Below are 26,849 nucleotides of genomic sequence, written 5' to 3' on the forward strand. Positions count from 1 at the left end.
CATAAAGGCAGCACCAACATTATTTCTAGACGCTTACAACGCATGCCTCAGGGAGGGGACTTTTCCTCGTAAGTGGAAACAGCAACGGTTAGTACTTTTACCTAAAAGAAAGAAACCGCCAGAAGAACCATCATCTTACCGACCACTCTGCATGCTAGATACGGCGGGTAAGATATTTGAGCGTATCATCCATCAGCGAATAGATGCAGTAGTCGACCCACTCTTGGCAGACAACCAGTATGGATTCCGGAAAGGACGATCAACCCTGGACGCGATCAACCTGGTTGTTAATACGGCCAAAGAGGCAATCGCAGGAACTAGATGGAAGGGTGGAACGAAGAAGTACTGCCTGGTGGCTGCCTTGGACATCAAAAATGCTTTCAATTCCGCTAATTGGGACTGCATCATGCAAGCTCTCGACGAGAAGAACGTGCCAGCATATCTTCGCAGACTAGTGATTAGCTATTTCACAGATAGAGTGCTGAAATACGATACAAAGAATGGTCCAAAAGAGTATGATATAACCGGTGGTGTGCCACAGGGCTCTGTTCTTGGTCCACTTCTGTGGAATATCATGTATGACGGGCTCCTGAGACTGAAGCTTCCAAGATGTGTCAAACTGGTAGCGTATGCGGATGATGTTGCCGCAGTGATCGTCGCCAAACACCTCGACGAGATTCAACATCTGTTTGACATCACTTTTGAGAAGATCAACCAGTGGATGGATACAGTGAACCTACAACTGGCCAAGCAGAAGACCGAAGCAGTGCTTATTACCAGCCAAAATGAAGTTGAAACAATTAAGATTAATGTCGGTGACCGAGAAATCACATCACAACCATTTATCCGTTATCTGGGAGTGATGCTGGATGCACGACTCAACTTCAAACAGCAGGTGGAACATGTCAGTGCCAAAGCGTCAGTAGTGAGGGCTAGTCTCGCACGGCTGATGCCTAACATCGGAGGCCCAATGCAGAGCAGGAGGCTACTATTGTCATCAGTAGTCACATCAGTGCTCACTCACGGAATATCCATTTGGGCTGATGCACTGGAAACCCAAGAATCATGGAGAAAAGCTGGACCAATATACCGACTGAGTGCCCTACGAGTAGCTAGTGCCTTCCGCACTATATCAGAAGAAGCAGTGTGCGTCATTGCTGGAACCCTACCTCTTAGAGTTCTAGCAGAGGAAAGACGGGCCCTTTACCAACGAAAAAGGTCAACTGCACTGAGCCCGGAAGAACTTAGAATTGAAGAACGGCAGAAGAGCATAGGCCGATGGCAACTACAATGGGATGCTGCAGAGAAGGGTAGGTGGACGCACCGTCTCATACCTCGGGTCGACATTTGGCTTAACCGGAATCACGGTGAGGTCAATTACTATCTTACGCAGATGTTGTCGGGACATGGGTGTTTTCGAGAGTATCTATACCGCTTTAAGCACGATGACTCTTCGGAGTGCCCGTCCTGCCCAGGAGCTGCTGAAGACGCGGGGCACGTCTTCTTTGTATGTCCTCGTTTCGATCCACAGCGTGAAGAACTGGAGAGGATCCTGAACCAGAGAATGCAACCAGATTCACTAGTAGAAGCAATGTTGTCATCAGAAGCTGCCTGGAACGCTACCAACACGTTTGCAACAGAAGTCCTTAAAGACTTGCGTTCCACCGAAAGAAAAAGAGCAAATAGCAGAAGATAGAAGGAAGATAGTTAACACCTTAGCCACCAGAAGGAAGAGCAGTAGCTAGATCCTCCCTTCACGAAGTAATGCCTGACGGCGGTTTCCATGAGGGATTAGAGGAAAGAAGGAAAAGGGGTTTAGGGTTTAGTGGGTAGGGGCGTTAGTGTCGAGTTAGTATGACGCTGCGTCGAGTCGCCACATATCCAGGCCAAACAGCTATGCCTAGAATCCGTAAAAAGGATTCCCCCCCCTAAAAGGGAACATACATACATACATACATACATACATACATACATACATACATACATACATACATACATACATACATACATACATACATACATACATACATACATACATACATACATACATACATACATACATACATACATACATACATACATACATACATACATACATACATACATACATACATACATACACTCGGGGCAGAAGAGATACTGCTACCGGGCGCGTCTCCCCGAGCGGATGGGAGAACGCTCGCTGTCCTTGGATGACACTTAATCTCTTAGTTGATGAGGTACAGCGGGTAGGAGCCAAGCAAAATAACCAAACAAAATAAGCTCCCGTGGACAAAACTCCCCTTTAATGGGTTGGTCACACTAACTGACCTAGCAAGACGATTGGTTCCTGCTGTAACTCACTGGGAGTGTCCGGAACCTGTATCGTAGTTTCCGACGATGCAGGCCACGGCTGATGTGAGCTTGCTCTGCCGAGGTGAAAGTTGCAGCAGTGGATCAGGAGCCAGCCACTTCGGGCCTTGATCAGGAAGTACGCAGTGAGTGTTAAAGATCGGAATCTTCACCGCTCCGAGCGAGTCTAGTCCGTCCGTGTATTCCGGGACTGGCTAAGTGTCGGCTAGGCCTCAGGGAACTGGGGTAGGAGTACTATCTCCGAGGGTACACCCGTTCCTAGTTATGGCAACCCGCTCCACTCCGTACGATGCGCTGGTAAATCAAAAAAGTATGAGTACGTTACAGGAAACAAACATGAATAGAAACGGGCTTCATGCTCAACAAGCAGCGATTGAAGCAAGCGCTGACATGAAGAGAACGCAAGCGTTGGAGCGCCTTGAGAAGCTGACCATTGAGCTGCAAGAGTTTGTCCAAACTAAGGTCAATATCCACAAGGAGATAAAGACCAAGACAACCGGTGTAGTCAATGCTCTTGGAAGATTCAAGAAACTGGACGAAGAATGGCGCTCATCATTACACCGCACCCCTTGTGCTACATCGGAGAGAAACAGTCAAGTGGTTGTTGAAGAAGCGATGGACACTGGAGCCGAAGGTGACGGAGAATCAGTCGCTGAAGAAGAAAGTAAAACTATCACAACGGCAGAGACTGAATCCTTTGACCAAGACGGCTGCATCCTGAGGAAGTTGAAAAGAAAAATTCGTTCTCCCGAAGGCGGAGCTTTTCATACTCCCAAGAAGCTGAAAGACGTTGGACCTGGTCATCCCATCAAGAAGCAGGAAGTGGTTAAGGATCTTCCACAAAACTCTTGTGAACAGAACAAGAAGCCAGGCTGGGAAAAGGTGCAGTCCAGAAAGGACAAGAAGAAGGAGCGCAAGAAACTGTCCCCAGAAAAACCTCTGGTGCCTCCACCGAAGCCGAACCAGAAGCCAAGAAGAACAGCAATGAGACCGGAGGCACTTATTATCCGTCCAGCGAACAAAGATAAGTATTCTGAAATACTTACACGGATCAAGGCGGACGTTCGCCCAGATCAGGTCCGCAACACAGTCGAGAAGATACGCAGGACCGCGACAGGGAACATTCTCATCACGCTGTCGAAAGGCAGTAGTGATAGAGGTAAAGACCTGCAGAAGACTATCGCGGGAATACTTAAGGAGGACGCAAATGTCATTAGTACAGGACCTGAAGAAGACCTGGAAATTCGCGATATTGATGATACTACAACCAAAGATGACATTCTAACAGCTTTACAAGAGGCAGCTGGAAACGATTGTGGTATAACAGTAGAGGCCATTAAAATTCGTAAGGTCTTACGTAGCAGAACACAAATTGCGTCGGTGACTCTGGCAGCAACGGTAGCGCAGAAAGTGGTAGGAGAACACGGTAAGATTAGGATCGGCTGGACCAATTGTCGTATTAGAACAGTACTAAGACCAGTCCGATGTTATAAATGCTGGCATTTTGGACACCGTGCGGTTCAGTGCACAAGTAAAGTCGACCGCTCCAAACTTTGCATTAAATGTGGAGAAGAGGGACACAAAATCGCCGAATGTAATAAGCCTGCTAAATGCGCACTGTGTGCGGATCAATCCGGTACAGAGAATAACGCCCATCATGCCGGCACAAGCAGATGCCCAGTATACCAAGAGGCACTCAAGAAGATAACTGATAAACGAAAATGAGAATACTGCAGCTAAACATCAATCACTGTGAAGCGGCACATGATTTGCTCATGCAGACAGTACGTGAACAGAAGCTTGACCTTGTGCTTATATCGGAACCGTATAAACACCTCGGCGGCCAACCATGGGAAACTGACTGCACCAAAAAAGCTGTCATATGGTCCTGTCGCAAGCTCCCCTTCCAGAGTGTCGTTAACAATGGCAGCGCCGGCTTTGTAGCAGCATCGGTAGATGGCATCCGCTTTTACAGCTGCTACACACCACTTAGCCTCACTATTGTTGAATTCATGGACTTTCTGGATCGACTGACGGAGGACGCGAAGCAGTACTACCCAGTGGCAATAGCTGGAGACTTCAACGCCTGGGCAGTGGAATGAGGCAGCAAACACACCAACGCTCGAGGTAAAGAACTACTGGAAGCTTTTTCTACGTTAGATGTAGTATTGTTAAACAGCGGCGATGCGCCGACGTACACTAAAGGAGACGCAAGTTCTATTTTGGATCTTACTTTTGTCAGCAGCAGCCTCATCAGAGGAAACTACGACTGGAAGGTGATGGAGATCTACACGGCCAGCGATCACAATGCGATTCTCTGGGAAGTATCAAAGGACCAGAATCCTAGAAGACCGGCTAAGAAACTTGACATCGTTGGGTGGAAGGTGAAATCCTTTGACCCAGGTGCTCTAGTAGCTGCCCTAAATAGTGAACCGCTTACTACTGGATCTGCAGAAGAAATGACCAAGGACTTGATGAAGAGAGTGACCCAGGCTTGCGACACCTGCATGCCTCGTAAACGGGGCATGAACCAAAGACCTTCGGTGCACTGGTGGAACGAACACATCAGCTTCCTACGGAAAGAGTGTCTCAAGAAAAGAAGAATATCTCAGCGTGGTTATCGGCGGCCTGACTCAGCGGAACTAGTCGCAGAATACAAGAAAGCTCGTCGAGACTTAAACAAAGCCATCAAGGATAGCAAGAAGAACTGCTGGAAAGAGCTAATCAACGAGGTGGACAAAGACTTGTGGGGCAGACCTTACAAGGTAGTCATGGCAAACTTAAAATACCAGCCAATGCCGTCTCCTACGTGTCCTCAACTCCTACAGAAGATCGTGACTGCGCTGTTTCCACGACAGCGCGTTTTCAACTATCTGTTGACACAGGACGAACTGAATGATATTCCACCTGTCACGAAAGAAGAACTGATGGAAGCTTGTAACCGCGTCGGGAATAATAAAGCACCGGGATTGGACGGAATCCCTAATATTGCCTTGAAAACATCTATTAAAGCAGCGCCAGCGTTATTCCTCGACGTCTACAACATCTGCTTGAAGGAAGGGATTTTTCCTCGGAAGTGGAAACAACAACGGCTGGTACTACTTCCTAAAGGGAAAAAGCCACCGGAAGAACCGTCATCTTATCGTCCACTCTGCATGCTGGATACAGCCGGTAAGATACTAGAACGTATAATCCACCAAAGGATAGAAGCAGTTGTCGATCCACTCTTGGCGGACAATCAGTACGGATTTCGGAAAGGATGATCAACCCTGGACGCGATCAACCTGGTTGTCGGTATAGCCAAAGACGCAATCGCCGGTACCAGATGGAAGGGGGGAACAAAGAAATATTGCCTGGTGACAACTTTAGACATAAAAAATGCCTTCAACTCCGCTAACTGGGATTGCATCATACAAGCTCCCTTTCCAAACTGCAGTCGACAACAGCAATGCCGGCTTTGTAGCAGTATCAGTAGAGGGCATCCGCTTCTATAGCTGTTACGCACCACCTAGCCTCTCTACTGTCGAATTCACCGCATTTCTGGATCAACTTACCGAGGATGCGAAGCATTACCACCCAGTGGCAATAGCCGGGGACTTCAACGCCTGGGCAGTAGACTGGGGCAGCAAGTATACAAACGCGCGAGGAAAGGAACTACTAGAAGCCTTTTCTACATTAGATGTAGTACTGCTCAACAGTGGTGATACACCAACCTACACCAAAGGAGACGCAAGTTCTATTGTAGATCTCACTTTCATCAGTAGCAGCCTCACCAGAGGTAATATCAACTGGAAGGTGATGGAAATCTACACAGCCAGCGACCACAACGCGATTCTCTGGGAAATATCAAACGTCCAGAGCCCGGAAGACCTAAAAGTAACTTAACACCATTGGTTGGAAGGTAAAAACTCTTGACCCAAGTGCATTGTTAGTAGCTCTCAATAGTGACCAGATTATCGCGGGCTGCACAGAAGAGAAGACCAAGGACCTGACGAAAAGAGTGACCCAGGCTTGTGACGCCAGTATGTCTCGTAGACGTGGCATGAACACAAGACCTTCCGTTCACTGGTGGAACGACCACATCAGCACCCTTCGTAAAGAGTGTCATCAGAAGAGAAGAATAACTCAGCGTGGCTACCGACGACTTAACTCTGCGGAGCTGGTCGCAGAGTACAAAAAAGCCCGTCGATCCCTGAACAAAGCCATCAAAGATAGCAAAAGAAAATGCTGGAAGGAGCTCATCGACGAGGTGGACAGAGATCTGTGGGGTAGGCCGTATAAGTCGGTCATGACCCATCTTAAAAACTAGCTTATGCCATCACCCACGTGTCCTCAACTCCTACAGAAGATCGTAAACGCGTTGTTCCCCGAACAAAGCAAGTTTAACTACCTATTAGCGCAGAATGAAATGGATGACATTCCATCTGTCACGGAGGGAGAACTGATGGAGGCTTGTAATCGTGTAGGGAACAATAAAGCGCCGGGATTGGACGGGGTCCCCAATATTGCTTTAAAAACAACTATAAAAGCAGTGCCATCATTGTTCCTGGACGTCTACGACACATGCCTCAAGGAAGGGATTTTCCCTCGGAAGTCAGTGGAAGCAGCAACGACTAGTACTACTTCCAAAAGGGAAAAAGCCACCAGAAGAACCGTCATCTTATCGACCACTTTGTATGTTAGACACGACAGGTAAGATACTTGAGCGTATAATCCACCAAAGAATAGAAGCAGTTGTCGATCCACTCCTGGCAGATAACCAGTATGGTTTCCGGAAAGGACGATCAACCCTGGACGCAATCAACTTGGTTGTTGCAACGGCCAAGGAGGCAATCGAAGGGATCAGATGGAAGGGTGGAGCGAAGAAGTACTGCCTGGTGGCCACTCTGGACATCAAAAATGCCTTCAACTCCGCCAACTGGGACTGCATTATGCAAGCCTTGGAAGAGAAAAACGTACCAGGATACCTACGTAGGATAGTGGCTAGCTACTTCACAGACAGAATCCTGAGATACGACACGAACAATGGTCCAAAAGAGTATGATATTACCGGAGGTGTACCCCAGGGTTCTGTTCTGGGTCCACTTCTGTGGAATGTCATGTATGATGGCCTGCTGAGACTGACTCTTCCAAGAAGTGTCAAGCTTGTTGCATATGCAGACGATGTAGCTGTCGTAATCGTTGCGAAACACCTAGATGAGATAAACCACATGTTCGGTATCACCTTTGAGAAAGTTAACCGGTGGATAGATTCAATGAATCTACAACTGGCTAAACAGAAGACTGAGGCTGTGCTTATTACCAGCAGAAAAGTGATAGAGACCATAAAACTGAAAGTCGGAGAACAAGAAATCACATCACAACCATATATCCGATATCTGGGAGTGATGCTTGATGTCCGACTCAACTTTAAGCAGCAAGTCGAACACGTGAGTGCAAAAGCATCAGCAGTGGTAGCTAGCTTAGCACGACTGATGCCAAACGTTGGAGGCCCAAAGCAGAGCAGAAGACTACTATTATCATCTGTAGTCACATCAGTGCTCACTTACGGAATATCTATATGGGCGGACGCACTAGAAAAGCAAGAATCATGGAGAAAGGCTGGACCAGTCTACCGTCTGAGTGCCTTAAGAGTAGCAAGTGCCTTCCGCACAATATCTATGGAAGCAGTGTGTGTCATTTCCGGAACTTTGCCTCTCAGAGTCTTAGCTGAGGAAAGACGGATCCTTTACCAACGAAAGAAGTCAACCACACTAAGCGCTGAGGAGCTTGGAACAGAAGAGCGGCAGAGGAGCATAAGTAGATGGCAACTACAGTGGGATGCCACAGTGAAGGGTAGGTGGACGCATCGTCTCATACCAAGGATCAACGTTTGGCTGAACCGGAGTCACGGTGAGGTCAACTATTATCTTACACAGATGTTATCAGGACACGGCTGTTTCCGGGCGTATCTCCACCGCTTCAAGCATGATGATTCCCCGGAGTGCCCGTCCTGCTCAGGAGTCAATGGAGATGCAGAGCACGTTTTCTTTGAGTGCCCACGTTTTTACCCACAGCGAGATGAGCTGGAGAATATCCTGAAGAGGAAAATCCAACCAGAGACAATAGTAGCAGCAATGCTGTCATCAGAAGCTGTCTGGAACGCTACCAACACGTTTGCAACAGAAGTCCTTAAAGACTTGCGTTCCACCGAAAGAAAAAGAGCAAATAGCAGAAGATAGAAGGAAGGTAGTTAACACCTTAGCCACCAGAAGGAAGAGCAGTAGCTAGATCCTCCCTTCACGAAGTAATGCCTGACGGCGGTTTCCATGAGGGATTAGAGGAAAGAAGGAAAAGGGGTTTAGGGTTTAGTGGGTAGGGGCGTTAGTGTCGAGTTTTAGTATGACGCTGCGTCGAGTCGCCACATATCCAGGCCAAACAGCTATGCCTAGAATCCGTAAAAAGGATTCCCCCCCCCCTAAGGGAAAAAAAAAAACATACATACATACATACATACATACATACATACATACATACATACATACATACATACATACATACATACATACATACATACATACATACATACATACATACATACATACATACATACATACATACATACATACATACATACATACATACATACATACATACATACATACATACATACATACATACATACATACATACATACATACATACATACATACATACATACATACATACATACATACATACATACATACATACATACATACATACATACATACATACATACATACATACATACATACATACATACATACATACAAACATACATACATACATACATACATACATACATACATACATACATACATACATACATACATACATACATACATACATACATACATACATACATACATACATAAATACATACATACATACATACATACATACATGCATACATACATACATACATACATACATACATACATACATACATACATACATACATACATACATGCATACATACATACATACATACATACATACATACATACATACATACATACATACATACATACATACATACATACATACATACATACATACATACATACATACATACATACATACATACATACATACATACATACATACATACATAAATACATACATACGGACATCATCACGAAAACATTCAGGGAAGCTTCTTAGGACCTCAAAACGTCAAGATCTGATGAGAACTCGATTTTCGAAAAACGGGGTAAAACCAATAACTTCTCGATTTTTGAAAATTTTCAATTTTCTTAGCGAGAAGTTAAAAATTTTTCCTTATTAAATTAAAGCTATTCTACTATTATAGACATGCATACAAGTAATATGATTAATTCATTTTATCATTGCTCTTATTATAATTGTTGTATTTCATCAATTATGATCGCATCATTGTCACAAATGTAGACATTATTTCGACTCTGCCATTATTTAATCTAAAAATTCGTTATTCAATTCGGACAGGTAGATTTTGAGAAATATAAAAAAAAAACTACGAAAATAAATTTTTTTGAATGTGGTTTTTTTGGAATAACTTTTAAACGGCTTTACCGATCGATTCCAAGAACTAATCAGCTCTTAACATCAATAAACCACGTCGATCGCCGCCAGTTCGGTCAAATCGGTTGATTTGTTTGTGAGTTATCGTTGTCGAAAGAAAACTGAAAAAAGTGTTTTGTCAGCATTGCTCTGAAATTCCTAGTTTGATCAATTCAATTTAAAAATTCTTTATGAGGCTTAAAAAACTGCGTTGAATGCCGCCTACCGCGTGAAAATCGTTCTATTCATTCTAAAGTAATTGCAGTTTGAAAATTCAAAAAATAATGTCTTAATTAATTTCTATCCGACTTTCGAGCCCGGAGAGCTCAAAATAACAAGAAAATTATATATTTGAGCTCGAAGAGCTCAAAAATGTAATAAGTGTAATTTTGAGCGCTTAAGTATGGAATTAGCGGGAAGTTGCAGGCATAGTCTTTAGAGTCAACCGTTTTTCTAATGTTTTTTATTGTTTTTAAAATTAGTAATGTTTACTAGATTTATTCTATACGTCACTATACTAAGCTTTAAAAAGCTTTTGTTAAAAAAAAACAACATAGCGTATAACCGAAAATCGTGACGATTTTTTTTTACATTGCTATAAAATTTCTTTTATACGTCAATAGAGAAGTTTCACTTTAAAAATTCGACTGTATTGGTCGAAGATAATGTACTTTTGATCAAAGATATAGATCTCTCGAACCAAGATAACGAAAGTCGAAACAAGAAATTCTTGAATCAAGACAACTGGTTCTCTTCAAAATAAATTTGTTGGAAAGATAGTTTCTCATTAATTAATATAGTTTTTTAACAGTGCTTTACCCGCATGGAAAAATTTATGTGTGAAAAATACATTTTGACTTATATTTTTTTGAGATAAATACATACTTACTTACATTTTGAAATATATTTCCGCATATATGTTCATATATATGCACATACATATGTGTACATTATAAAAACGTACCAATCGGCCATTCTATACAAAGTTATAGGCATTAAAAAAAAAGTGACATCTTTTTTTGAAAATCAAAAGGAATGCCTCATATTTATACGTGTACATGTTTGTGTACATATATTGTTAAATATATGCTTCTATCTATATAAGCATATATGTCAATATACAGGGTGTCCCAAAAGTCACGGACGCCATTGTAGCATCTGATGAAAAAAATACTTCTGAGACGAAAAGTCCTTAGCCATTTTTCAATTAACCACATAGATAATTAATTATTAATTAAAAATAACGTCTCTTTATTTGTTAGAGAGAGAGCGCCAGTGTCCAGTCAAGTATGTGCCAAACAAAGACACAACTAACTCTATGGCTAACTAGTTTCTATAGCTAACGTAGTCACACATATTTACTTACACATTCACACGTGCAAGCGTCTTCGTTGGAACGCACTTGACTTGACACTAGTGCTCTCTCTCTCTAACGCATAAAAGGACGTTATTTTAATTAATAATTAATTATCTATGCGTCTGATTAAAAAATGGCTAAGGACTTTTTGTCTCAGAATTATTTTGTTTATCAGATGCTACAATGGCGTCTGTTACTTCTGGGACACTCTGTATACGTGTACATATACAATATATATGCATACATTTATTTTGACATTGATAATGACTTATACAGTCAAAACTATATGTCGTTATATTTTTCTTTGTGTAAATATATGCCACATGTATGTTTGACATTTATATTTTTCCACGCGGGTAATCATGGTCTCTTTATTCATAAGCTATGAAGAATCATAATGAAATATAAAAATATCATCTTACCGTTAGGATCGTCTCGATCGCGACTGATCTCACCTACAAAATTAACAAATCAGAATTAATCGATAATCATCTAATTACAAATATAATCAATTAAAGTTAGCACAAATAATCGATAATCAAGTGTGCTTTATCACTTATACTGTGACATATTACTCCCCCCGTAATTCGCGCATTAACGTACAGCCTCATGCTTACAGGCGCACATACCTGATCCCAGGCATTTATGCCAGAGATGCGCTTTTTTTATAAATAATAATTAAAATCATTAATTTTAATAATGCGGCACTACATTCAACAAACATTAAAGATGATCAAAAATTACACATTAATAAGAAAAAACAATTAAATATGAAGAAAGCATGCGATTAGATGGATAAAAAGTACGATGAACGAATCTGATAGCTACTCGTACAGTAGAAATAAAATTGAATATAGATCTAAATTTATTCTGATAAATTCAGAAGAAAAATTACAAAATTTTATCGAATAATTTATGACGATAAAACATAAATTTTTATTGGAAGTCTAGTGGCTATATGAGTTAGTTTGATAAGTTTTATTTAAAATTAAGTAGGCAACAATCGTAAATATTATTATTATTATTATTATTATTATTATTATTATTATTATTATTATTATTATTCAAGGTATTTAATATATATATATATATATATATATATATATATATATATATATATATATATATATATATATATATATATATATATATATTTGACTCGAAGATCAGTGTTTATTGATAAAGATAGATAGTTATTATTATTCTAAGCCGAATACTCCCGATCCAAATTCTTGAAGAATGACTAATTTTGATTATTACTTCTTCACCATAATATTTTATCGGTATGAGGTTTCATACCATCAGAGAAAATTTAGGTGAAATTCACAATTAAAATTCGTTTATCGACAATTATTGTTAGAGAAAGATGTAATTTTTACTCAGTGTAACTTTTTCAGTAACTGAAAAAATAATTCAGACAGCCCAGACCAGGACTCGAACCTGAATCTTTTGGTTACGCGCCAAATGCTCTACCAGTTAAGCTATCTGAAACACTGTCCGTAACTACCTTCCAGTTACCCATTAAGTTCCACTGAGTAAGTCTCTTTTGGTAGAGCATTTGGCGCGTAACCAAAAGATCCAGGTTCGAGTCCTGGTCTGGGCTGTCTGAATTATTTTTCCAGTCACTGAAAAAGTTACACTGAGTAAAAATTACATCTGTCTCTAACAATAATTGTCGATTAACGAATTTTAATTGTGAATTTCACCTAAATTTTCTCTGATGGTTTGAGACCTCATACCGATAAAATATTATGGTGAAGAAGTAATAATCAAAAATTAGTCATTCTTCAACAATTTGGATCTGGAGTATTCGGCTTAGAATAATAATAATAACTATCTATCTTTATCAATAAACACCGATCTTCGAGTCAAATATATATATATATATATATATATATATATATATATATATATATATATATATATATATATATATATATTAAATACCTTTATTATTATTATTATTATTATTATTATTATTATATAAATGTCTTGATTTATCATATAATTATTTATTAGCAACAGAAGTGCAGCTTGCAAGATTGTAGCATGACTTGACTGAGGTGTAACTGTACCTCTCACGTGAACCATCTTGGGCAGTTCTGGCGGAGTGAATGTGGGGGGAGGATGATGGTCGTCTGTAACAAACCACTACATATGTTAGCTACCCTATCTAATTAAATAAGTATTACGTAACTAAATCCTAATTTTATTTTTTTCTAGACTATTTTGTTTTATGGCATTTAGAGTTGTACACAAGATCCAGTTGATGATTTTAAAAATTATACAATTAAAAAAATTTTTTCAAATTTGTATTTAACCGATTTATCGATTCTTATTCACTTTCCAGTGTATTTAATAAATTTTACTTGAGGATCGAAGCATAAAATAGATTAAATCAAAATATAAGTATCTTTTTGTTCCGACAAAAAATTAAAATTTGTATACTCTCAGGAAAGAAGGCATTCCGTAATAAGTTAAACAAATCAAGTTAATTTCAAATATAACAATTTCAAGAATCTAAGTTCTGATTTCCAGCAATCATAATATTTCATCAACATTTGAAGGGTTGATTAATTCTATATTCTGTAGAATATATTAGGTTAAATACACTGAAACAATAGTCAGTCCTCTAAAGTTGTGCTCTTTCGTTGAAGTTGCTACTTCTTCCTATCCCCACCATCGGAATTTATTTTTTTATACACACTCTGGGTGCGCAATAACAATCAGGTTTTACTGATATTCAAAATTTAAGGAAGGAGAGTATCCTTGCAACTTAAACGAATGTATCCTGTCAACTTTCGAGGAATTTAACTGTATCTGTATACATGTTTTTTTTTTCAAATAACACTAAAACTCTCAGTGCTAATTTAAACCAATAATAAATTTTTAATAAAAGATAAAAAGTTTTTTTTTAATTCATGCACCGTGCGCTTAACCAAAGAAAATTTTACTAAAATGAAAAGTAATTTTAACCAAAATCAATTTTAGTGTCTCTTTTAATATTAGGGTAGTGAATATAAGTAAAAGTTGTATTTTTAATATACAAAATCATTTGGTTAATCTAACTTTCATCTTAATAAAAAATATTGAATTATACTCGTGCATCAATACCTATCGTTGTAAGCTAAACAGTAAGTCATAAATACTAATACGAAAACACGTAAATCTACATTACAAATACATAATTTCTGAACCCTAAATTATCGAATATAGTGTGCGTGTTGTTTGCAGATAAAATAATATATTTTTTAAATAGAAATAAGTGTTTAAAACTAAAAATAAAACATGCAGATCAGAAATAGTAATTGCAAATAAGATTCTATTAATTTAGTAATTATTATTATTACTAATAACTTTATCTAGTTTTTTAGAATGCAACAGACAGAAGAGTATATAAGTAAGAAAAATGAAAAACAGAGTACTGTTTGTGCTTCTTTTCTGGTATCTATCAAATCTACAATATAAATAAGGTTGTTTAGAAGCTGATGTCGGGTGGAGTTGATATAGGATTGAAGTTTTTCTGCGTCGAATTTACCAATTTATTTTAAACTGTTATTTCGAATGTGAATTTGTAAAGTAGCTGTTTTGTGAATGAATAGCTCTTGAGTTGATGTAATCAAATGAATTATGAATATTTGTACTAGTGGTTTTCACAGACGTACAAAATTTGTATTAGAAAAAAAAAACATTTGCCAACAGTAATGCTGTACACCGTAATTAAAATGTAAGGTGTGATAGCATAAAAAAAAAATAAAATATAAAATGTATTTATTATCTAAGGTCGAAGATACGCATCTTATGCTATAATGGCTTTATTATAAGTTATTGAGAATTATTTATCTATTATAAATATTGCGTTTTTAGATGGACCATTAGCAATTATAATCGTTAATTTATAGTTTCCTAGCCTATTTTAATTGGACAATAATGAATCTGATTATACGAGCAAATGAGTATCCTTCAAGCTGAAACTTACTTGAGTACGAGAAGTCTTCACCTACGTAGATACATGGAAGATGAAAGGTTCAGGCACATAGACACATAGACAGTTAGTTTATGATAATTTTTTACAACTATTCATTTGTACTTATGAATAATATGTTATGATGTGTGTTTATAATTTTTATTATTTGTTTATACGGAAGTATAAGGACAAAAATAATTATTTTATTTGTAATACATAAAAAGAAATTTGGTAAGAAATATTTGAATATAATTCTTATTTTTGAACAGATTAAGTACAGATACTTATGGTAGACAGTATACTAGTTATTGATACTCTACTATATTTTGCGGATTAGTTCATTATATAACACTATTATTGCTTTAAGCATTTTTTATGACCTATTAGGTAGTTAAGAAACTTTAAAAACTGTGAACCGATATTAAATAGAAAATCTTGACTAAAGAGAAAAAATTTATTCAAGTTCATCACAATAGTTAGTAATTTTAAAAATTTGTTTTCCTGTCTTCAGTTTATTAATATTAATTTGATATTAGTGCTATAATACATCCAGCAAAAAATCTATAGTGATGATGATTACGCCAACCATTGCTGTGGTAATCATTACCAAAAAGTGGTAATCATTACTAAAAAATTAATCTAGCTTTTATTCGCAAACTTGAGATAAACAGCCTTGTTCCAAAAACTAAATCATAATGGTTTCTTTCTATCGAATAATTCAACAATTAAACAATTAAACAAACTTATATTGATCATGTTTCCTAGGGTCAATAATGAGCGTTTATATCTTACTAGATGACTTGTTGAACCAAAATTTCTTTTTAATTAATTTTATAAATGTAGGAAGTTTAATCTCACCGTACTCGGAAAAATGTTATGAAGCATGTATCTAAATGAATATTATTTTGAAATTTATACATGCAGATTTATTACTAGGCTCACTGTTTTATAGTTAGAAAATTTAGGTAAGGCATTTGGGTAAGGAATTTACCTTTTTTACATCGTTTAAATTGTTGCAAAATCAAATTTTTATAATTTAGACAATTAATTTTAATTTTATTATAACGGGATAAATTTAAAAACTTATGGGAAAAAAATTACTGTAAAATTTTTATTGCAACTTGTCTTATTTATAAAACATAATTATTTTCATGATTTTGACTTACAAAGAAATTTCTCTTTATGTATTACGTATAATAAAATATGACATGAAATTTTTTTGAAAGAATCTCTTGTATGCAAACATCACTCGTTATTCAACTATCCAATGTCGTATTCATCATAACTGGTTTCTGTATATAAACACCTATAGCGGTTTTACCGTAAAATATATTTGTAGTACATAAAACAATCAAAAAGTTTTTTTGAAAATAAAAAAAAAATGCAATTTGATGATAATCGAGCAAATAGTTAATTTTAAAACTTATAATTTAAAGTAGTTTCACAATTTTTGTTTCATTTACTACATTTTCCAATATGAAATCTAGAAATGTTCAATTAAAAATTATTTTTTATAACAATTAGAGTCAAATCACATATAAAAATTCAAATACACTAATGAGCACTACGCACACGCATAATTTGTTGCAACGAACTTGTTGTATTTCAATTATTTGGTAATGAGCGATCTTAATGTTTCCGCTTCATTCAATACTCCATCGGTAGTCTGATTTTTGTTTTGTAAATAATTACTTTTGTAACCAGTACAAATGAAAACAATCGTTCAGGAAGAATTTAACTATAAACAGTAGAAAATATTGTGTAAAATCAACACAATTTTTGTGTTAAAAAATTTTTAACACAGATCGTATTTAACACAAATACACAATATTTTTTATTGTGTAAAAAAATTAACAATTTGAATATCGCATCGAATATTAATCTTTGACCTTGTACAGGGTCTTCTACTTTGTGTATGTTAAAAAAGCGTTAATTAAATGATACTACAAACTGTCTACATATTCGTCGACTCGATGAAATTGCGGATATAGCAAGAGATTTTATGTAAAAATTGACGACGTATTTAATATTGTTAGTAATAAAAAAATATTTATTTCAACTGACGGTGAACCTGAAGTTTATTAGCCACCAATCGAAAGTTTGCCAGTAATGAAATTAGAACTTTCACCACACTTTAATCAAAAGTTCATGTTTTTATTATGTATCGACAATTCGCTCAATATATCTAGCAACACAAACAATTAGCTTGATAAGTTTTAGTTATTTGAGTTATTAGATAAGATAAAGAAAATTTTTTTGTGGCCTGATGATAGAAATTAATTATTGGCCTATTAGAAGTAGAAATGAAAAACAACTATCCCGGTTTGAATAAAACTCTCAGTTCAAAAAATCACTTGACAAAAAAATGAGCGAGAAGCGATATGAAACATACAATAATTCGGCATTACTATGAACTGAACGTTTCAAAACTTGTAGCAATAACAATTCCTGAATAGCTATTAAGAATACAGACAATACAAACAATTATTATTGCCAAGATGTAACTACGGTTCTGAATTAATTATTTACATTACAATTGAACTTTTGGATTGGTGTGATGAAAAAATGAAATCGTATTACAGAAGAAATGTAAATCACATATGTTTCGTAATGATCCAATTTCCTTCTTAGAAGCGTGATGTATCATTATTTATAAATAATGATTATTAATAATTATTAATAATTAATAATTATTAATTATAATACTCAAATATGAAGATTTAAATTATTATAAATATTCCAGTTAAACTCTTCCTTAAGATGAAATGTTTAGTTTTAAACTAATGGCCGATGAAATAATGAGTGCTATTCGTATTTACCCGTGTTCAAATCATTAAAGTAGCTTTTGAATAATAGATTTAGTAAGTATCAAACGAAAATTATAACATCAATACATAAATTTTTCCATCCAATCATTTGTAATTCTGTCAAGAGTCTGATCAACAATTATGATTTATAAGTTACATACAATGGAGACCCCTGCTCCTATGAGAGAATTTCAAAGCGAAGTAGTGGAGAGCATCATCATTCTTGCCATTTTCTTGCTCAAGAATTTTAAAGAAGTATCTGTAGCAATTTTTCGATAATTCCTGAGCAAGAATCTGTTGACAGAATCTTTTACGCTAAAATTTTCAGAATTTGGATGCAGTTACACGGGAAAAAATTTCTGGGAAAATTTACGATACAACTATTGTAAAACTGGACTATACTTTTATTACTATTAATTGTCAAATATTTTAGAAGAAAAAATACTATTTATTCATGAAAAAATACGATATTACTATTGTAAAAAGTAAGAGATGAAAATTTCCAGTGCTGCCTCTGTATCTTTCCAATAGAACTATAGCAAATTTTACAATAGTTGAATTGGAATGTTTCTCAATTAGTGTGAGTGATGGCCGTGACAGCGCTAGACTCCGAGTTTATGTAAATTTTTAATGATATGGTTCTTAGTTTACCTCGGATAGCGTAGAGAGAGAGTCTCTGGCTGCCAACACAGGGTTCTAGGTTCGATTCCCAGATAACACGAAAATATCGGTTTTTTTTTTCGATTACTGTACAGGTACCAATTAGTCCAACCTTCTATCTCTCTCCCTCCCTAATATTTCTTTTAAAAAAACCAACTGTGAATTTTTACAATAGTTGAATTGTAAAGTTCACAAACACATATTGTATAATTTGCTCTATAGTATCCGACTTTTTAAGACTCTTGCTAGTCTTATTTGTTGGATAAAATTTACAATAGTAGATCGTAAAAATTACTAAATGAGAAGTATAGTCCATGGTTCATATTTTATTTAGTAAAAATTACAATAGTAAAATAGTAATAACTCCTTCAATTTTCTTTCCGTGTACTTAATCGAGAATTTAAAGCCAAACTTGCTCAAGAAGAAAAAAATTGTTATCAAGATACTATCAAGTTTTTGTAATGCTTGAAATTTTTACTCCCGTTAGCAAAAAAGTTTCACTTAAAAATCATCAATAGTCTACAGTAATTTTAAATGGTAGAATAGTATTTTATCAAAATTGGCACTTCAGCTTTCAACTTTTTTTTTAATTAAAAACTTCACTTTTTTTCTAGTTTTCTCCTACCGTTTATTTAAAATATTCAAATTAAATTCCGACAGAATGACATGAATTTTTAAGAATCTTTATCAAGAGATAAGTATTATGAGACATGTAAAAACAATACAAAGAATAACAAATCAAAAGCTACTTCAATATTATTTGATAAAATCCACTTGTGAGACAACATCACATAATAAGAAATCCAAGTATTACTTATAATATAATACTCTCACTTTTACATAGAAGAATCACCGAAATGGTATGTGTGACAGTAATATACAAATACGTGACACAATTTCTAGTCTCGTGAGATACGTACTTGCTCTTCCGACCATTTGAACGGCTCGTACGCCTTTCCGGAATGTAGCCACTACCCGAAGGAAGAAGAATCACAGCTATTAGTTTATGCATTTAACAAAATTCGTCAACAATTATCATCGCAACGAATATTTTATAATTGTATATTTAAACCAATGCGGATTTATAAACACTGTTAAAATCATAATAAATGACTAAATCATAGTTATATTAATGATAATATTCACTAGTAGTAATAAAATTATCAACAATATTAAATGTAACTTATAGCAGCGTTGTAAAGTCGCATTGATTGTACTGGTTAAAACATTTAGTTTTATGTAATTATTATTATCCTATTCAATATAGTATTTAAAATTCATTATACTTGAAGATAATGGTTTACGTCTTTATTCTTTTAAACAAAGTTATTGCTAAACAGAATAAAATCTTTGGAGTCACAAATAGAAAATTATTTGCTCGCTGGTTAAAAATTTTACTGCAAAAAATGATATCCATAGGAAAATATAATTTTTAAATACATGTATGTTACATGAAATTTAGTACTTAAAGTACTTAAAAATTAAATCATCTTGACTTTCAGACAACGATCTTCTTCTTAAACACTTACTAAATATCTTCAAGTTATTTTATAATAAGTACAATCTAATACGTTTTGATATGTTACAGCAAGGTAAATTTCGAAATCTTCTGTTAAAATTTCCCCCCAATTCTGTTGTATACAAATTGCTTGCACAAAAATTTGTTCTTCTAATGATCGCCAAAATTGCTCACGTTCTTAAGATTACGATGACTTATCATAACCTGAGTGGAATTAAAATACAAAACAGCAAATTGGTCCTAACAAAATGATTTGGGACCTAACCAGTTCTTATCATCCTCCAGAGAAGACCTATAAGCAAGAGGAAAATCTCCATCAGACTGTTTGAAGAAAAATTTTTTTTTTTATTTTTAATGACTGTATTGCAAAAGCTTCTTTGACAAAAAAGAAATAACCTCAACATTTGTCATTCAACGTTTGATTATGTAAGATATGAATTTCTACATTCAAACTAATTGCATCACTAATCGATATGGGTGAAAATAAGTCCATTCATTCTCAAATTGTCATAGTGGATCCACATTTTTGTCCATCATAATCCCCCATTCTGACAGTTTCATTTAATAGATGACGAGATGAAGTGATGTGAAAAGGTAAGCCCTGGGCAATAAAAAAATTTCTTTTATATTTAAATGATAAGAATCAATTTTAAAAAATAGTAAAATAGAACCTCTACAATCTAAGTCGTAATAACATAAAAGTTTTTTAAATCAACAATTTTCAAATTATTGTATTGCCATCTGTTTAAAAGTCCAAAACCTTTTTAACCTAATTAAAGTAATTACTGCAAATGTATAGTTTATGGTATTGTTTTTTCTCTTAGGCGCTAAATATGCTTCTCTAATTTTAATCTTTCATCATTTTTTTTTGTACTTTACAAGTTTATTAATAATTTTGAAAAAAAAAATGTATATACAGATATTGCATAAGCAGGGGGGGGGGGAGCTAACGATACTACTCTAAAACTACTTAGATCTACAATAAAATCTATAAAAAACAGAACCAAGATGTCGCACACGGCACATATCACCAGTAATTTTGTTATCTCCTCTATTGTATATTATTATGAAAATTGTAAAATACTATATAGAAATAATAAGTCTAATACTAGATACAAATTAATTACATTACCTAAGATATATAAAGAAATCAGTAAAAAGAATGCCTATTACAATGCTATCAAATATTTTAATGAGTTGCCACTTAGCTTAAAGAATCTAACAGGAAAGAAAAAATATATTAGGGAAAAGCTAACTGTCTGGTATAGGGAGGAAGGGATTTTTGCCTCGGGATAAACATAAATATTTTCACCTATATTTAGATTTACTTTTTTGTTATTATTTTTTATATCGTTCAATTTTTATATTTTAAAATTTATATTTATACCCTATATATTATATTTTATATTGTAACCAGTCCCATACACCGTTGACATTTCTCAACTCTATGGGACACGACTAAATCGTGTGTTAATACTGGTAAATAAATTGAATTGAATTGAATGTCTCAATTTTTGAGAATAATTATAAGGATATTGTTTAATCAAATATCGATTTCTCACTATAATATAACTATTTCTTTCATTCAAAAATCTAAAAACTTGGTATTTTAGTATTTTTAAATATCATAAGAAATTCAGAATTTTCTGACACTATGTTCATAGCGCGATTACCTTAAAATATTTAATACTCTCTGAGCAAATTTTTAAGTGTTAATTCGTATTCACACAGTAATAAACATCAAATGATTTGATTAATATCAAAGGAAAGAAAGTGAACTTTTCGACTGAAAAGTTCAAATTTTTTCTATGTACACTGCTCACAAAAATTAAGGAAGCAAGAGAAAAATCCAAATTTTTTGGGGGTTTTTCAACAGTTTGTAACTTAAAGAAAAATAGTTGTACAGCAAATAAATAAAAGAAAATTGTAGCTCCAAGTGTCTAATAAAAGGATCTGAGTTCCAAAATTTTTTTCCAAAATTTTTTTTTCGAGTAATCTCAAGAATACCACCGAAAAAAAAAATTTCGAAATTTTTTTGGTTTTTCTTTTTAGTTTACGGATTTTTTTTTTGACTTAACCTCTATATAGACGGGATAACTTGTTCATTCAGCTTCAATTCGTTTTTTTAAAGACCTCAATACAAACATTTCTTGCTGAGATATTGATGTTTGAATGGAAAAGAATCATTTTGTCTTTGATTATCAATATCTTAGCAACCAATAATCGCACAAAAAATTCAAGTTGGGTTTCGAAAACTTGAATAAATTCTCTTCAAGGATAGGCTATTGCTTTTTTGAAATCATTACATGAATTTGAAAAGCAACTAAAAAAAGGCTTTTCGTAGTTTTTTGGAAAATCAAGCATCTAATCAAAAATGTCGCGGAAACTACTAATATTAAGTGCCTTTTACAGTTCAATATATCTACAAAAACCCTACAAAGTTTCAATTCGTTCCAGCCAGCCGTTTTTTTTCCCCACTCGATTGAATTTTTGAAACAATTGAAAGAGCAAGAGTTTTACTCCGAAAAGGTCATAATTTTTTTAAAATAAAAACAAAAGTTTTTTTCATTTTTCTCTCAATTCTGCATCAGTGACTAGGTAAATTTGAAATAAAGGAAAAACAAAAAAAAAACCAATTCGAAAAATAAAAAAAAAAATTTTTTTTTTTTTTTAACAATTTTTTTTCAATTGGCAAATTTTTTTACAATGCCTATAAGCATAATTTATCCGTACAACAAGTCGCTTAGTTAGTGACTCTGGTGGAAGAAGGATATACTTATTGACAAATCGGGGATCGTCTGGGAAAGTGCGGAAGAGGAGAATTTTCGAAGCCTGCTGAAAAACTCCCAAAAATTTGGATTTTTTTCTTGCTCCCTTAATTTTTGTGAGAAGTCTATTTAAATAATATAAAAATATTTTACAATAAGCTCAAACTTTAGCTTCGAATTTCTGCACAAAACTCAAAAGTATTAAACGCAACAATTGTTTTATCACTGAGATCATAACAAAAAAATAGTTCAATTGAAATTAAATCATTTTTACTTTAAGCAACATTTATATTCCTACATAATAACAAATAGTACCAAATGAAAGCGTGTCTATTTTTAATAATATATATTAGTAGTACGCAACAATGATGTGAACGAAGAATACAACAATCAAACAACGTGCTCAACAATATGCTCCTCTTAAAAATTTTTGAGTCATCAAAAAGCTTTGATTCTTTTTTGATTTGCAAAACTTGGTTATCATTTCATATTATTTTTTTATGTCATCTCCATTAAAAATTCGAGTTGCAACATAAGCAAAAAATTAAAACGTATTTTTTCCAAACCATCAAATATGGTTTCAAACTTTGAATCTAGAAATTTCAGTACAAGTGATTGAAAAGAATATAATAACATTGTATGATATTTAACAAAAAAGTAAAATTTGACACAACGTGGGTATTAATTTTTTCTTTTTTTTTTTTTTTGTAAGAATCATTTTGTTTCAGTTGTTGTCAAATGATATATTATTGTCATGAACTTGGTACAATGGAGTCTTTACATTTTTAATAGTGAAGGTTGACTTAGTTGAATTTTGTAGAATCAAAGTTTGGAAATCTAGGACTAGAAGAGGCTTCCGTGTACCTTATTTACATGATAACAATAAAAAAAAAAAAATTTAACTGTTCTTCATTTTGCGAAAATAGCAGAATATTACTCTGATTTATTTTGTCACGATTGCATAACAAAAATATTCCTCAACCAAAAACTCCGACTAGTTTGACGATAGCAACAATAGTCAAAGTACTTTTGGTTAATAAGCAAGAATACCTACAAATAAATAGTATGACTATTTAATAAAACTATATTGTTTTGAATAATTTATAAAAAAAAAAAAAATCTATGAAATTTCTGTTTCCAAAAGTTCGATTTCAGAGGCTTGCGCAACAGAGTAGAAACTGACATTAATACTATATTTTACATTGTTTCACAAAAAATGACATAATAGTATATTGTACAGCTAAAATGTTAAAATAGTCCTTATCCAATGAGCGCAATGTTTTTAGCACGAGTAGTAAGAATACATGGACGGGGAAAAAGGGATTTAAAAATAAATAGTAACTTTTTTTGGATAAGGATTAGTACACTGCTATGGAATATACAGACGACTTCCTCTAAAGATGCTTTCACTGAAATTAATTATTTGCTAAAGGTGACAAGTAACATTTGTTAAAGGAATACGAATATTCTAACCTGAGTCTTGAATGATGAATTAGAATCCAGAAATTTAGCGCGGGCTTTAAATATATATGAAAACTTAAGTTACTAACGAGCATCCAGAACGCCCATTAAGAAATAATTACGTATTTTCAAGATCAGGGTAGAAACACCTTCAACAAAAAGCCCGGCCCGGTAAGAGCACCTTTAGCGGGAGTCGATTGTATTTTATTTTGCAATCGTCTGTAAATTTTGGTAATTTATAATTTTCGAAATAAAATATGTAGTTGTTTAGAGATACTGCAGAAATACGTAGATTTATTCAAAATGAATATTTTATAAGGAAACGTACGCTGTAAGACACTGCAAAAACTGAATGAAAGTCGCAGTATTTCATGTACTACTACTAATTCAACAAACATCTTGTTTGAAAATCTCAAGGGCTTGACTTATTTGTAAGATAATAATAAAGACCACTAAACCGAAATTTTTCAGAATAGCTTTATGAGCGTTAAGTTTCTTTTGTTATATCACGTAATAATATCACACAGACAGAAAAAAAATATCTACTTCGATTATCCATAACTTATTTAATACCGTTTAATATAAGCAGCCATTTAGGGTTTGATTCGCAGTTATAATAAAATCCAGCAATCAGACATGCGTTCAATAAAATATTATATCTTGCACTATACTGCTATTCTATTAAAATAGATATCGAATGTTAAATTATAGTTATCTATATTTTAGAATATAAAATTAATATGTTACCAATAACCACAATATAGTTAAGTTATGTCTCCGGAAATTGAATTTTTAGAGTATGATTAGCATAAAAGACCTACCATGAGACCTTAACGCTTCGCAGCATGAATAGCTGAAAAATGTACAATTTTTCCAAAAAAGCTATATATTTTGGCTGAAAATGCAACGAGGATCGGTGGATCAATATTGTGTAAAAACTATCACGAAAATCAATAAAAAATATATTACAGCCTTCAGGTCATCATTTCTTTTTTTTGTTAAGTTAAGTTTTCAATTTTTAATGACGATACGTATTTTGCGATCGAAAAAATGTTAAGCAAGCTTGAAATTCAAAATGCTCAATAGCACTTTATTATCGCCTTAGAATTTTCATATATTTCGTTCATTTTTACGTATTGTTGTTATCTCAATAAAATACAGGGAAACAGTGACTGGAAGAATTTGAGCGTACCATCTAGGTAATTTTGGTAGACAGTATTTCCTTTCACCATTCCAGTCTGCATCAACATCATTCCCACATCTGTAAAAAAATAATTATCAATCTAAAATTAGTCTACAGCCTCCACCAAATATTTTCCGATCCATAGTTTTATGTTCCGTCAGAAAAATTCTTACATTTCTTAGTAACAAGAACTTGATTACGTGTCTTTGAAAATTACTATCAGTATTTTACAAACAATTTAGGTAATTCCTGTTTTTCAGTCTTGCTTCAAGTTTTGTACTCGAAAATAAAAAGCGATTTTTTAAAGTTAACGTTTTAAATACATAAAGTTGAATTTAATTAATTCAATTCGAGCACTATTCATTGTGTGAAAAAAAAAACAGTGATTAGAATAGCTACAATGAGGTTCATTAACATTAATTTAATTATTTATAATTATAATACTTTTTTACTGCCCAGGGTTCAAAGTATAGTTACAGGAATTGAATTTATTTTTTTTTTTTTTGTGAAGGCAACATTCTGTAAATACAACTGATTTATATATTGATGACAATGCATTCATTATACTTGTATTCACTATAAGAATGATGATATATCTAACCATGTTTAATATTGAATAAAATAGGCAAGAGAACTCGTACATTTTATAAACTTATTTAAAACTCTTAAAAATATAACGTTATCAAAATTCTTTAAGAATATCATGTCTATTTCAGCATAATGTTTTCGACTTTATATGAGATAATTGATTTTCCGCTATATTTATGACAATGATTATTAAGTTTTATCAATGACCAGCTGTAATTGATAATGGTAAAGAGTATTTGCTACTTCTGAGGTTGGAAAATTTATTAAGTACAAAGGAGAAACCCAACACACCCGAGCAGAGTTCATGCGATGCAAGTAAAGGTGGTTAAGAGAGGATACACACGCTATAGTGCAATCTAATTTTTTAATAAATTTATCATAGGGTTGGTTGGGTTATTATGCTCTGATCTTTAATGAAATTTATACAAGTCATATTATTTACAACTCAATCGATACTTTATAGTACATTCGTCATGTAGTTGTCCAAGTTAAAACATTTTTTATAGAATCTTTATCATGAATTCATTTAAGTATAATCATGCGCTGTGATGTTTTTTATCTCTTATTTATGCAATCAAAAGTAACTACTATATATTTTATTCATATGGTAAGCATAAATATTAT

General features: G+C 34.3%; 1 protein-coding gene across 1 annotated transcript in view; it reads right to left on the reverse strand.

Annotated features, from left to right (window-relative positions):
- The window catches only part of LOC123265791 (calcium-activated potassium channel slowpoke), a 400,630-nt gene that overhangs the window by 126,468 nt on the left and 247,313 nt on the right, over positions 1-26,849 (reverse strand). The window contains 5 exon segments of the mRNA XM_044729712.1: positions 11,695-11,727; positions 13,348-13,410; positions 15,252-15,272; positions 19,627-19,677; positions 25,647-25,715. Coding sequence (XP_044585647.1) covers positions 11,695-11,727; positions 13,348-13,410; positions 15,252-15,272; positions 19,627-19,677; positions 25,647-25,715 — 237 coding nt within the window.

This window comes from Cotesia glomerata, linkage group LG5 (assembly GCF_020080835.1).
Source record: "Cotesia glomerata isolate CgM1 linkage group LG5, MPM_Cglom_v2.3, whole genome shotgun sequence".
Classification (NCBI taxonomy): domain Eukaryota; kingdom Metazoa; phylum Arthropoda; class Insecta; order Hymenoptera; family Braconidae; genus Cotesia; species Cotesia glomerata.